We start from the raw sequence: 13,931 nt of genomic DNA, 5'->3' as shown, positions 1-13,931 counted from the left end.
GGTTTACACTGATGTTAAAATAACACTTCTTATGCTACACTGATGTTCACTTTCAGAAGTTGTAGGGATGTTTTCTTGTCACAATAAGAATGTGAAATGCATATGTAGGTTATATCATTTTAAATATATTTTAAAGATAATTTAAGTTTATTTTACACACTTTAAGGAGCTTTTCATTGAGGAGGAGGGCGTCCAGCTCACTCATGAGGCTCTGCTCAACCTCACCAAGTCATGTGACCGACAGAACCTCGACCTTGCTCTTCAAGATGTCTCCACCCTCAACATTATCAGGTATTATCTTGATCAAGACAAGGTCCGCAAGAGTCATCTCTGCAAGACAGCAGTGTTCTGGCTGTCTGTCACGACCCACCGGCGGCTCGTTTTCATGCAACTCTTTTCTGTGAAGATCAACAACCTGCCGCTCTTCCATAAGTGCAATGGAAACTTATGCGGACTTGTTCTTCGCATTTGATGGTCAGAACTACTTAGTAAAGACATCGTTAAAATAGTCGAAGTGACTACAGTGGCTCAACCTTAAAGGAACACTCGACTGTTTTTTGAAATAGGGCTTATTCACCTTCTTTCCCACATTTAGATAGGTGGGCAAATGCATTTTTGTCTCAGTGCATGCATTGTTTTAGTTTGACAGGGTCGGCGTGAGCTTAGCTTAGCATAATGAATGGAATCCTTTGTTGCCAGCTAGCATGTCCTGAATAAAAGTGATATAAAAAAAAAAAAAACCTACCTAATTACTTCTTGTGGCCTGCGTATTCACAACAAGTACAAATAGCGATGCAGATTAACACTAGGCGATTTCCTAGGCAGATATAATGGCAGCTTGGTTTCTGTTGAATGTTAAATTGGAATTGGTCCCATTTGCAGGAGGTCTGCTTGACATCTTCACCAACTTCCCACACCATTAGTTCCCAAAAAAACAGGTTAGAAATAAATGCCAAACGGATACATGGGAACCTATTTCTCCTGCTATCGTATTTATGGTCCGTCATCAAGAACATGTCAACATTAGGTTATATTTCACCTAAAATGAAATCAGATATTCCACACATTATTATATTATCTGTGTATTATTATTATATTATTATCTGCTATATTGACTTTTATATCAAAATCAAAGTTTAGATCAAAATTATAATCTGAGACACATAAAGCATGCATTTCATTCCCCATTATAAGTACATCACATGACCTTTAATGTGATTATTACCGCACTGTTGATTGATGTACTTGACCTCTGACATCTGGGCCAAGTTGCATGTCACTGTATGAACGAGAACCCACGCTACATCAGCAATAATTCACAAATATAGTCCCAAGTCGAGGCGCAGACACAGAGAAGGTTCTCACGGCTTGAGGAGGCTTGTGGTGAAACTTAAAAGTTATATATCAGACCAGAGATTTAATCAGCCCATACTGAGGTTACAGTAACACACAAGTCTCCAGTCAAAAAACCAGTCCCACGATCCAGTCTGGATATTAATTAGCTTCGCTTGATTTTGGCAAATTCACAAGAAAGAACTATACAGCATCGTGAATGAAAATAAAGACGTGGGTTAAGCAGAGAGGAAAGGTTTAGAAACTATTTTTAGTACCATTTTTAAACAAAAAAGGGCTGACTGTGACACAAACAGGTCAGACTTACTCAGTGCTGTTATTGTTAACTAAAACTATTTAAAAAATCATTTACATATTTGAAATTAAGCTGAAATTAAATATTCTATGAAATAAAATATATTTGATTTATTAAATTATAATAAAAAATATAATATACAATATAATAAAATATTAGATGAAAAACTTGAGCTTAAACTAATTGAAATAGTAATATAAAAAGCTAATAAAAAATTACTCAAACTTAAAATTAAATAAAAAATAAAAGCTTGCTCAAAATATTAATACATATAATTAAATTAAATTTAAATGATCATTTTTAATTATAATTAAAACTAAAATTAATTTATATATAATTAAATAACACTTCACAGAAACATTTTCTCTCTCTCTCTGCCTAGGAAAAAGAAGTATAGTATGATCATTTCACTTTCAATTGTCAACATCAAAAAATACGGTATAAAATGTGTGTTTTGTATGCTAACAGATGACATGAATGACAGATTATCACACTGTCGCTACATTTCTGCATTACATTTATACACTTGGCAGATGCTTTTATCCAACGCGATTCACAAATGTGAAACAAAAGCAATTCGTCAATATTCATAATTTAAAATACAAGCTACTGTCCTATATTTCATTTTGCATGTGAGGTTGGGCCATCTGTATGAATGCACTAAAACAATGAATATTTAGAAATATCTAATGGCAACCAAATTCAAGTTTATAGACACTTCTATATTTTAATAAAAATGATTTACACTAATTCCAATATATAAAATTCGATTCCAATATATTCCAATATTCCAATACCAATATATAAAGCTAATAATTAAATAATAAATTAAATAATAATAGAATAAGAATGATTAATTAATAGTAATAATTATCATTATTATAATATTAAACAATAATAATAATAATAATAATAATATTAAATATAATATTTATAATATAAAATAATTAAATCATGAATCATAAAAGAAAATGCAAAAAAGAGGCAACTGCCCCATATTTATACTAAAATTGCTGACAGGTGTCTCATTATGTAAAGTAAATAACGAATGAAGCTTCATGCAGATACGTGCAAACCTGTAAACAGACAATCTTTCAGTTTAACTCAATAATCAAGTTTCTATACTGTTGTATAATTTAGTAAAATAGATGGAGATTTATGGATTTATGGTCCAACTGAAGGAAAAAAAGTAGTAGTAGTTGTAGTTGCCCCTGGTTTGTACAGTATAAAGTCGTTTCATTATGTAAATAAAATAACGCTCTAATGAAGCTTGTGCATGTGCTGAACCTGCAAACCTGTGAACAGTCATACCGGGAAGAGAGAGAAGCACGAGCATCCCGTGGGAAGCGTGAGCACAGGGTTAAAGGTACAGTAAAGCACGTCAACACAGCGTCACAGTGCCCGTCCTCCCTCGTTCTCTCCCTCCCCGTCCTCCTGCTTTCACTGTTCGCTGCACAATATTATACGCCCTCCTTCCAGCTGAATGCGGTTCACGTACGAGGAACTGCTGCATGCTTTCTTTTCCTCTTTCATTCTCATTTCCTTCCCCTAAATCCCAGCGCTGCTCTCGCACGCTCGTTCTCTCGTCTACAAACACGAGAAGGAGGAGCTGAAGAAGCCGGCAGACGAGGAAAAGCCCAGGAGGAAAAGAGACCGATGGAGAACGAGTCTCTCTCTCCTCTGCCGACCCTCAGCCCGGCCGTGCCACCGTTCGTGAAGCTGGGTTTAACAGTGGCGTACACAGTCTTCTACACACTGCTCTTTGCGTTCGTGTACGCGCAGCTGTGGCTGGTGCTGAGATACAGACACAAGCGCTTCAGCTACCAGACAGTGTTTCTGTTCTTGTGTCTGCTGTGGGCGGCTCTGCGTGCGCTTCTCTTCTCCTTTTATTTCAGAAACTGTGTGACCGCGAACACCCTCGGACCCTTCTCCTTCTGGCTGCTCTACTGTTTCCCCGTCTGCCTGCAGTTCTTCACTCTCAGCCTCATGAATCTTTACTTCGCACAGGTGAGTTACACACAAACCTGTCCTTTGAACCTGAATGGTAAAATCTGGTTTTAAGACTGCAGGTCACATGTAAGTTTATGAGAGCGGATTACACTCACACACACACACACACACACAAAAAAAGGAGTTTGCACAGCAAAAGGAGATATTCTGTTGCTTACATCATGTACATATTTTCATACTGTTCCTGATCTGATTATGCATAATTCATTCTAAAGAGAAATTATCTGTTGTATTAACTTACACTGAAACGACTTTCCTTTTTTGCTTCACGTCAATCCTTCTTATTTATCCAACCATTATGGTTATTTTAGAGCTGTGCAACAATTAATCGCATCCAAAATGAAAGTTTGTGTTCACATAATATGTGAATATAATTCTTTTGTATATATAAATACACACATGCATGTATATATTTAAGAAAAATGTGTTATTTTTATATATATCTATAAAATATATATAAACATATATACAGTATTTACATGCAAATATTTCTCAAATAGCCTATATGCATGCATGTGTGTGTATTTATATATACAAAATAATTATACACAGCACACACACACATATATTATCTAAACACAAACTTTAATTTTGGATGCGATTAATCGCGATTAATCATTGCACAGCCCTAAGATGTGCCTTTGCAACCCTGTATGTAATGCATTCGTCTGTTTTAATTGATTAATGGAATATGCATTACATTAAAAAGTGTAAGGAGGGTTAAAAACTGCTCAAACGTCCATCTTTAAGAGCCTGGTTATTATTGATTCACACCCACACTAGTGCTAATGTCACTTAAAATTCAGTTTTACATGTATTGTATAAACACAATTGATTTTGTTTGAATGATGTTGCAGTGTAGAATTATTCTTCCTGTTTTATTGTGATTAAAGCTGCATTTGCAAATGAATCATATGTGTGGGAGTGCAGCGTGAGAATAAAAGGGAAGTGAAATCATTCACTGCGGTCTGATACATTTACACTACACTTTAAAAGACACTACAGCAATAACCTGTGAATCATTTACACCATGCCTACCAACTAATTTAGATTTAACGCAACAATACATATTTTAAATGTTCAACGAGCACGTCCACTTACTTATATACGGGTAAGAACAGTTCGGAAAAATACTATCCTGTTGTCACTGGGTTTTTTTACAGTGCATTTTTGGAATAAAAGAGCTTTTACTGTGTAGAATGAACTGGATTTTTTTAGTTTTAGGTTAAAATTAAAAGTAAAAAAAAAAATTCTTATAAATAATTTAATTCACACCAATGTAATTTTTAAGGGTCAGATCAGTTTGGAATAACTCCTTAAAGGATTAGTTCACCCCAAAATGAAAATTTCCTAATAATTTGCTCACCCCAATGCCATCCAAGATATCCATGTCTTTCTTTCCTCAGTGGGAGAGAAATTATGTTTTTTGAGGAAAACATTTCTGGATTTTTCTTCTAACAATGGACTTCATTGGTTACCATCGTTTTTAAGTCCAAATCAATGCAGTTTCAAAAGTCTTTGAAGTGTTTAAACGGGCTGTACGTGATCACAGCTGAAGAAGAGGTTGTTATCTAGCGAAACGATAGGTAATTTTCAACAAAAATAAAAATAATTTATAGACTTTTTACCTTCAATAGTTCGGATTGAGCTGATCAACAAACGGACAGGGAACTACGTCATCACGTTGAAAGGTCGCGCCGGCGCCTATAAAAAGTCCGAAACCTATCGTTTCGCTAGATAACGACCTCTTCTTCAGCTGTGATCACGTACAGCCCGTCTAAACACTTCAAAGACTTTTGAAACTGCATTGATTTGGACTTAAAAACGATGGTAAACAATGAAGTCCATTGTTAGAAGAAAAATCCAGAAATGTTTTCCTCAAAAAACATAATTTCTCTCCCACTGAGGAAAGAAAGACATGGATATCTTGGATGGCATTGGGGTGAGTAAATTATTAGGAAATTTTTATTTTGGGGTGAACTAATCCTTTAAGGTAGCAACTGTACATTTTCTCTTTTTACAGTACATAATCATACACTTTAGTCCTTCAAACTGCCTAAATCAGATCTTATATGATAAGAACATGTTGACATGTCAATGTTTATAATGGAGGCGAGCAGTAAACCTGAAAAGCGCTTGCTTAACAATCTTGTTTATGTTAAGATCAAAGTGTGGTGATCCTGAATGTGTCATTCTTGGCTTAAAAATTTTTTTTGCATGTGATATTTACACTAACTTGTTTTCTGGGACAGGTCATCTTCAAGGCGAAGTCTAAATATTCACCAGAACTTCAGAAATACAGGTGAATATGGATCCATACAATTATCATCTGTAACTTCTGTACTTCTAAAAGTACTGTTGTTTATCATTTTTAATGATATATATATATCTTGTGTCGTCAGGCTGCCGCTGTACCTGCTCTTCTTGTGCATCAGCATCATCTTCCTGCTGGTGAACTTGACCTGCGCGCTGCTGGTGAAGATGACAAAGACCGACACAGAGACTGTGGTTCTGGTGCGCGTGGCCATCAATGACACTCTGTTTGTCCTCTGTGCCGTCTCACTCTCTCTGTGTCTCTACAAGATCGCCAAGATGTCTTTGGCCAACATCTACCTGGAGTCCAAGGTAATGAAACACAAATACACAAATGACAAAACAAAACAAAACAGATGAAAGCTGTGATACGTTATATGTAAGGGACGATGTACATCCAGCCGGTTGTTATCTCAGAATAAACCCTGACAGGGTGATCAGGATCAGGGTCTTGCATCAGCCTGAAGGGGTTTATTCTGAGATAACAACCGGCTGAATGTACATTATCCTGCTTATTACGCGGCTACTTGCCACATAAGTAAATAATTAAGACACAAAATATTGATCCGAGTCTAAATATTTTATTAGGTCTATAAATGCAAAGCAGTTGCTAGCCCGGGAAGTTCAATCAAGACGGACATTTAAGAAATACCGTACGTTCATACCACTTATTACACAGCATTTCGCCACATAAATAATTATGGGGATATTGATTTGAGATGAAACTGTTTTAAAATCGTACTTGTTTGTATCTTATAATCCAACAGTGTACTAAACAATAGTCGCAAGATGGCAGCAGCTGCGTTTGTATGAAACGAGAGAGAGCGAGTCCTCGATACTGGATGGCATAATTAAATAACTGTATACAAAATATTGATTTGACAGAGTTTTAATATTTTATTAGCTCACCAAACGCAAAACTTCCACGAAGAAAAAGCGTTCCTAGCAAGCGTATAGCGCTGCTGACTTCAGTGACCCGGATGAGCCTGCGTTATCTGTTTTCAGCGGTTGTTATCGAGGAATAATATACCACTGGATGGCACGATTGACCAATCAGAATCAAGTATTCCACAGAGCCGTGTAATAAAGCAGGAATAAAGTCAACATTAATATACTACAATCTATATAGAGGAAAGGCAGGTGTGGTTTATAAAAGGCGAGAACTTTACAACATCTTGCTAACATTCTCCTTTAAGTTATAAAAACGTTATTTATGAATGTTCTCTGAATGTTTTTTTCTTGGTTATGCGAGTATTAAAGGAACATTCCATTTTGCAAATGTTATGAGAATAATTCTGAAACAAGAAGTAACATTTAAAAAATGTTTTGCTAAAGTTCCGAGAGCGTTCCCTGTTAGCCGGGTAGCAAGTTTTTGAATCCTAGAATCTCAGCACAAACGAATGATCCATTTCAACAGGCAAAGCATTTTAATGGGCTAACCAGAAGGAAACGGTCTCTTAAAAAAGATTTACAGTGTATTTTCCATACTTTATCTTGGTTTAATTTTCAGTCTTAAAAAGCAGGTTGTCCTTTGAAAATGTGCCAGTCTTCCCAAGTCCACTATATGTCAATCTAAAGAAGATGAATTGGACGGTTGGGCAGTTTTTTAACCCTCCTTAGACTTTTTGATGTGATGCATATTCCATTAATCAGCTAAAACAGACAAACGCATTACATACAGGGTTGCAGACGAACACAGTCAAACATCAAACCAGTTTAAAATGATTCATTTTCAATTTCATTCTTTTTCATTCTCTTCAACGTCATTGTACAAGTATAACAACATTATTTAAAGGGGTGGTTGATTATGATTTCACTTTTTCTAACTTTAGTTAGTGTGTAATGTTGCTGTTTGAGCATGAACAAATTATGCCAAGTCACAACGCTCAAAGATCAAAGCAAAGGGAGAGATTTGCTTTTAAAGAAATTGCTTTTTAAGGACTACAACAAACGGCTGGTTGGGACTACACAACATTCCTCCCGGGTTAGTGACATCACAAACCCTAAAATTTACATAATCCCCGTCCCCGGGAACGTGATTTATAAATGATCATGTGAATTATCATAATATGCTGACAGAATATGATAATCAATGATTAGAAGATAGTTAACTCCACATCAGTGACATCAATTTAAACATAAACAAAAAAGTTTTTGAAATTTTCAGGACACATGCTGTTGTAGCTCCGCCCTCTGCGCCGGGAGCAGCAGCTCATTTGCATTTAAAGGGACAGACACAAAAACTGTGCATTTTTGTGACAATGACAATTTTAATATGTTATTTAAAAATATCTGTGGGGTATTTTGAGCTAAAACTTCACATACACACTCTGGGGACATCAGAGACTTGTGAACAGATCTTGTGAACAGCATTATACCACCCCTTTAACATTTTAAACTGAGGTGTTTTTTTTTGTTTTTTTTAAACCCCCATGGAGTGGAATAGATTAAAAAAGTCAATGTGAATCCCTGTAAAAAAAAAAAAAAAAACTGTATATTTTATCCATTGTAAAATGAATTGGATGGTGTTTCCTACCATAATCGAGTCTGAATGTCATGTCTCATCTCATCTGTCCAGGGATCATCTGTGTGTCAGGTGACTGTAATCGGAGTGACGGTGATCCTCCTGTACTCGTCTCGCGCGTGCTACAACTTAGTGGTGCTGGCACTGACAAAAATCAAGAGCATCAACTCATTCGACTACGACTGGTACAACGTATCAGACCAAGTACGTGCCAAATACACATAACAGAAAGGTAAAAAATTTTCCAGGTTCAATGCAAATTAAACTCTAGTGACTCTAGACATCTGTATCAACTGTATCACTTTGTATCAAATGCTAATTAGCATTCATTAATTAGCAATAATGCACTTAAAATGGAAGTAAATTAAATAACGTTCAAGAGGGTCTTTAGTACTTTTGTTTTCATGATATATTAACTCTATACTGTATCATATTTGATACACAAATTTCTCAAAAGCCCTCTAATTGATCAAAATGATCAAAACTTTGCAGTCGCACACAATCTCCTCCAGTCTTTATTAAGTCTGATTGATAGTTTAGACTGTTTTATCAAGTTAAAGTCTTTTAGTATAATTGTAGAAACGTCCTCCTTTAGCTCGAGCTTCACGTGTCTTTCTGCTGTCAAATCTGATTTTTATCAAGTAAACGTAAGAATAACTTTGATATTGTTATTTAGCCTCAGTTTACTTGATTATTCATACATACATCATTTTTTAGAGAAATTATGAGTATCGAATATGTTCATTATTCAAAAATATAATGCAATAATTAAACGTATATGTTCATTATAGGTCTAATTATTGCATCATATATATATTTTTAAATACAGAGCCTTGATCATGAAGCTAAGCATTTATCATCTTACTGAGACGTATTATTGGCAGATATAGTGATGACTGATATTTTTGCTCAGTTTTGGCATCTGAGGTGTTTTTTCTTCCATATTCTCAGTATATGAGCCTGATGTATCAAATATGAATACACATATGCAAACTCTTTGTTAGATTTGATCTAAAAGTTCACTAAACTGTTCCATTTAAAATATAAATTTTTTCTGACTATTATTTTACATATCAGGCTTTACAGGGTTTATGTGTCTCAATGAATTTGGCAATTTATATTATTCTACAGGCAGATCTGAAGTCGACATTGGGCGATACTGGTTATGTGGTTTTTGGGGTGATCCTGTTTGTTTGGGAGCTTCTGCCCACATCCCTGGTGGTCTACTTTTTCAGAGTCCGTAAGCCGACTCAGGATCGGGTACCAGATTTATAATTTTTATAAATAATAATAAAATGATGTGACACTGAAGACTGTAAATCACAGGAATAAATGACATGACTGTCTCATCTCTATGGTTGGTAGAGTGCAGCAGTGATCCCTGGGCACATGTTCTCATCTAGAGCTTATTTCTTTGACAACCCGCGCCGTTATGACAGCGATGATGACCTCGCATGGAGTATCATCCCACAAAACATTCAAGCCAGGTATGCCAGTCAAGTTTGGTGTTCAGTCTTTAATCAATCACTTAAAATCAAGTCATAATATTCACTTTCCAATTGCACATTCCTGGTCTTATTGTAAGTGATGCAATGGAGAGTTGTGTTTCTTTAATTTATGACAACATCACACATTTAATGAATTAACCCACTGGTGCTCTTCGGTCACTTTTGAACAACAAAGTAACGTTTTGATTTTTATTTATTTATTTTAACTTCATTGGAATGGTACAAAACTTTCTGACTTTTGTGGCACAAAAACACAAAAAAATGGCTAAATTGTCTTAAAAAATATTGTACTCTTAGTGCTCAAAAATGACCGCCATTAGATATGAATGGGAAATACAACAACAACAATGGGGGGTGCCATTCACAAATCAGCCATGATGCAGAAAATAAATAAATTAATGTGATAACCTCTGAAACTGTGATAAATAATTTTCTTATTATTTTTGTAATTTTTTTCTTTTATATTTTGATGTTATGGATTCTCTGTGTTTGACTATAATAATAATAATGGAAGAACTGACACTATAAAATTAAATATTTCAAACCAAAAAGTAGTCTAATAATATCTAAATAAATATCCAAATGCAAAACCTAATAAAAGTAAGTAATTATGTCTGAAAACACTGTTCTCCGTGGCTTGTGTATACACATAGTGGTCACATCATGGTATTACAGATGATTTTCTTTATTTCCTTCCACCAGATGACACCAATCTGCCATCATTCATTGGATTTTTAAAGTTTTGTTCTATTTTTGACTTACTGCATAAATTGAAATAAAAAAAAAGTTCTAATCTTATAAATAAATAAATGGTGCATAATTTAGAGGTGAATATTCTTTAATACCATGAAATCTCCTAAAAATACTAATTATTAAAGAATAATATTATTGACTAAAATGTCGCACATTAATTTCATCGAGGTTTATTCGGTCGATTTTGGCCGCGAGGAGTATGAGTGTGACCCCTAAATGAGGAGCACCAGAGGGTTCATTTGACCAGAACAGTTTAATTCATTGCCCATTGCTCTTCATTCACAGTGTTACGCCGGACAGCTATGACTGGAGCTCCAGGAACAGTTTCACCGCAAACGTCGAAGGTGAAGAGTCTCATCTAGTTCCAGAGGAGTTAAATCCCTACTAGAACTTTCCCAATGAGGAGTTTGATTATTTTGCACATTCCCCATCACTGTGGCATCAGTCATGGGTAATTGTACATACCACAGATTGGTTTTTTTTCTATATTTATTAGGGTATCTCAATATAATACCACAGCTGGGATCTGGAAACAAAACTAACAATAATTTTCTCTATAAAGAATTAGATTCTTATCAATAATGCACAGATTTCAATAGAGTCCTCGTCTAAATGAAGCCCTGCTTTATGTTTCCATAGAAGTAAATGTGATTTCAAAAACACTACCCATAATTCTGAGGAGAGATCAATTAGAGAAGTCCCAGTTACAATGGAAACAGTTCCGCCCACTCCCATGATGCATTGCAAATTAATCGAGTCGACCTCTCTACATTCCACATACTAATACTTATACATATTTAAATATTTGTTTTGTATTAAATATTTGTTTTTAAATATTTAAAATATTTGTATTTAAATATAAACCTAAAATGTCTTATAATCAGTGACTCTAAGTCAATAGTTTTATATTGTACAGTTGTTTTTGCTTCGATTATTTGCAATGCCTCATGGGAAATGTAGTTCATTGCCTCATTAAAGAAATTAAGTACAATTTCTTATACCTTCGACTTTTCATCCTATAGAGAAAATGAATGGGAAAAATACTTCCATAATCAATGCTGACAAATTTTTTTAGCATTCATTATTGCGTTCTATTTTACACTGTCAATTATATACAGAAGAATATATGAATTAATATATTATGTATACTAGATAAGTATACTAACATTCTGAAACCTTTTGTTGCTCTTTTCGTTATTGCTGCTCTATAAACAAAATCAGCATCTTCATTTCAGTTCTATTCAGATCTGGGACTCAAACCTGTTTAATAAAACTTGGCCTGAACTGTGAAACTATATTGACACTCTCCCATGGAAAAATTATATTTTTGGAGATACACATTTTTCTATAGACAACTGCATTAACAGAATGATAATTTTATGAAGACAATAAAAAAATAAATATTTATTTTGAAATGTTCAGAATTAGTGGTTGGATTGTTGTCCATTGTTTTTATAAATACATTTTCAGTGTTTGACTGTACAGTTTGTATCTTTGTTAGCTTTTGCACTCATGTGTCACTTTGTAAGACTTTGTCCGACTTTGTTTTCTACAATAATAAAAGAGAAACTATCAAAATGACTTGTCTAGAGATTCATGAACCCTATGGCGGATTGACACAGACTGGATCAGATTACCTGCATTATTTCAGCAAAAATTAAATAACATTGATTAATTTGATAGGTTATAACATAAACCCTTAAAATACATTATCAAGTGAACATATACATTGCTGACTAAACAGAAGCAGCATGTGCTTTCTTGTAAACAATGGAAGTAATGTTGATCTTGCCAATAATATACTCATTCATATCTTTTTCTTTTTTTACAGTCTATGCTTTAGATGCACACTGTAACTCGTCCATTATAAAAGAGTGTTGTTTTGTCAAATGCCTCCATTCATTCAGACGTACAACAGAGCGCTTGGCCTCATGACGTACTGTTAGAGTTGGTGTGTCTCTCTGGACAAAGAAAGCTTCATATATATATCAACTAAATAAATATTATACAATCTGGGCCACTAATTTGAATGGATAATCGATGTTGTAATTGATCATGTACTCACCTTTGTTCCTAACCCATATGACTTTCTTTCTTCGGTGGGGCATAAACGGGCAAAATAATGTTCACGCTTCTCTTTTCTATGAACTGAAAGGACAAAAAAGCATAAATGTTCAGTTTGTATTCACATTTTTCCTTTATATTTTTACATGTTTTATGACTATGTCAGAATTGTCAATACACTTGCATAGCCTATTTAGCTACTTACTGCACTTAAAAAGGCTACAAAATTCACATTTGAGGTATGCCAGTCAGTGTGCGATTTATGTTATTATAAAATGCCTTGATTAGGATTGGTTCAGCTGCGCTAGAAGCGGAAGTCGTCATAGTTGGGTAAACCTCTATAGTGAGAGACTACATTAAATATATTTTTCGTGTGCCCATTTGCTCAAATAGGAAAGGAAAACTCCACAATAGTGTTTCACATCTTTAAAAGAGGAAAACAAATAGAGAGAGATTGATAACGGCAGTCGGACTCGGAAGAGAGAAGAGTTGTCAACTTCACCGTCACTCCCACAGCCGCAGCCTCACAGCAACATTAACTAGTTTTGTTGTAATTTGACGCAAAAAAAAGTAATATAATACAAAGTATAGTGTTATAAATGTACATACATTCTTTTTAAAATGAAAATATAAAAAACTTTGCAGGATTTACGATGGTGATGACCGTTAAAATGCCTCATTACAGTCTGTGGAAAAAGGCCTGTAACCGCATTACATCAGTATTACTGCGCCAGAGCGTCATTCGCCTTCTGAAGAACTACATTGCTTGGCGGAAGAATCTTTTTTGTCGTAGCATTACGTATTTGTGTCTGTGTGTTTATTTATATTTATTTATTTTTAAAACCTTGACATGTATGTGGAATAGCCGCTTTATAAAAGCAATAAACCCCGTAAAGCCGTGATTTACAATTAATTTAGAACAGAAAAGGGGGTTTTAGGCACTTTCCCGAACGCCCTTTAGATGTTCTCAATGTAAATCACGGCTTAACGGGGCTTATTGCTTTAATATATAACAAAATATGAAGATCTCTTCGAGTAATGTTAAACACAAAACCTATTTTTTCCACATAAATCCACATAAAATGACTACTGTCAAAATATGTTTTTATTT

The 13,931-nt window shown here is 34.7% G+C and overlaps 1 protein-coding gene and 2 long non-coding RNA genes across 3 annotated transcripts in view; all 3 read left to right on the top strand.

Moving 5' to 3' along the window:
• Window positions 1-13,931, top strand: part of LOC309486272 — a 233,032-nt gene that overhangs the window by 57,709 nt on the left and 161,392 nt on the right. The gene's annotated exons all lie outside the window — the stretch shown is intronic.
• LOC309486291 overlaps window positions 1-13,931 on the top strand; it is a 77,642-nt gene that overhangs the window by 24,293 nt on the left and 39,418 nt on the right. The window lies entirely within an intron of this gene.
• gpr137ba (G protein-coupled receptor 137Ba) lies at window positions 2,897-12,337 on the top strand. The gene is made up of 7 exons (XM_082153175.1): window positions 2,897-3,655; window positions 5,911-5,960; window positions 6,061-6,283; window positions 8,550-8,699; window positions 9,627-9,755; window positions 9,861-9,982; window positions 11,042-12,337. Exons 1-7 carry the CDS (start codon window positions 2,912-2,914, stop codon window positions 11,142-11,144), a joined length of 1,521 nt encoding a protein of 506 aa, XP_082009301.1. The 5' UTR covers window positions 2,897-2,911; the 3' UTR covers window positions 11,145-12,337.

The sequence above is a fragment of the Leuciscus leuciscus genome (genome assembly GCF_965113295.1).
Source record: "Leuciscus leuciscus genome assembly, chromosome: 22".
NCBI classification, from domain to species: domain Eukaryota; kingdom Metazoa; phylum Chordata; class Actinopteri; order Cypriniformes; family Leuciscidae; genus Leuciscus; species Leuciscus leuciscus.
The sequence above is the reverse complement of the archived record's forward strand: the minus strand, read 5'-3'. Positions and strand labels throughout refer to the sequence as shown.

What these genes read in the sequence shown, in the direction of transcription:
- gpr137ba (XM_082153175.1), top strand. Translation starts at nt 2,912, where the DNA reads ATGAAGCTTGTGCATGTGCTGAACCTGCAAACCTGTGAACAGTCATAC. An exon ending in ACATCTACCTGGAGTCCAAG is followed by an intron (nt 6,284 to 8,549) that starts GTAATGAAACAC and finishes TCATCTGTCCAG; the next exon opens with GGATCATCTGTGTGTCAGGT. An exon ending in GTAAGCCGACTCAGGATCGG is followed by an intron (nt 9,756 to 9,860) that starts GTACCAGATTTA and finishes TATGGTTGGTAG; the next exon opens with AGTGCAGCAGTGATCCCTGG.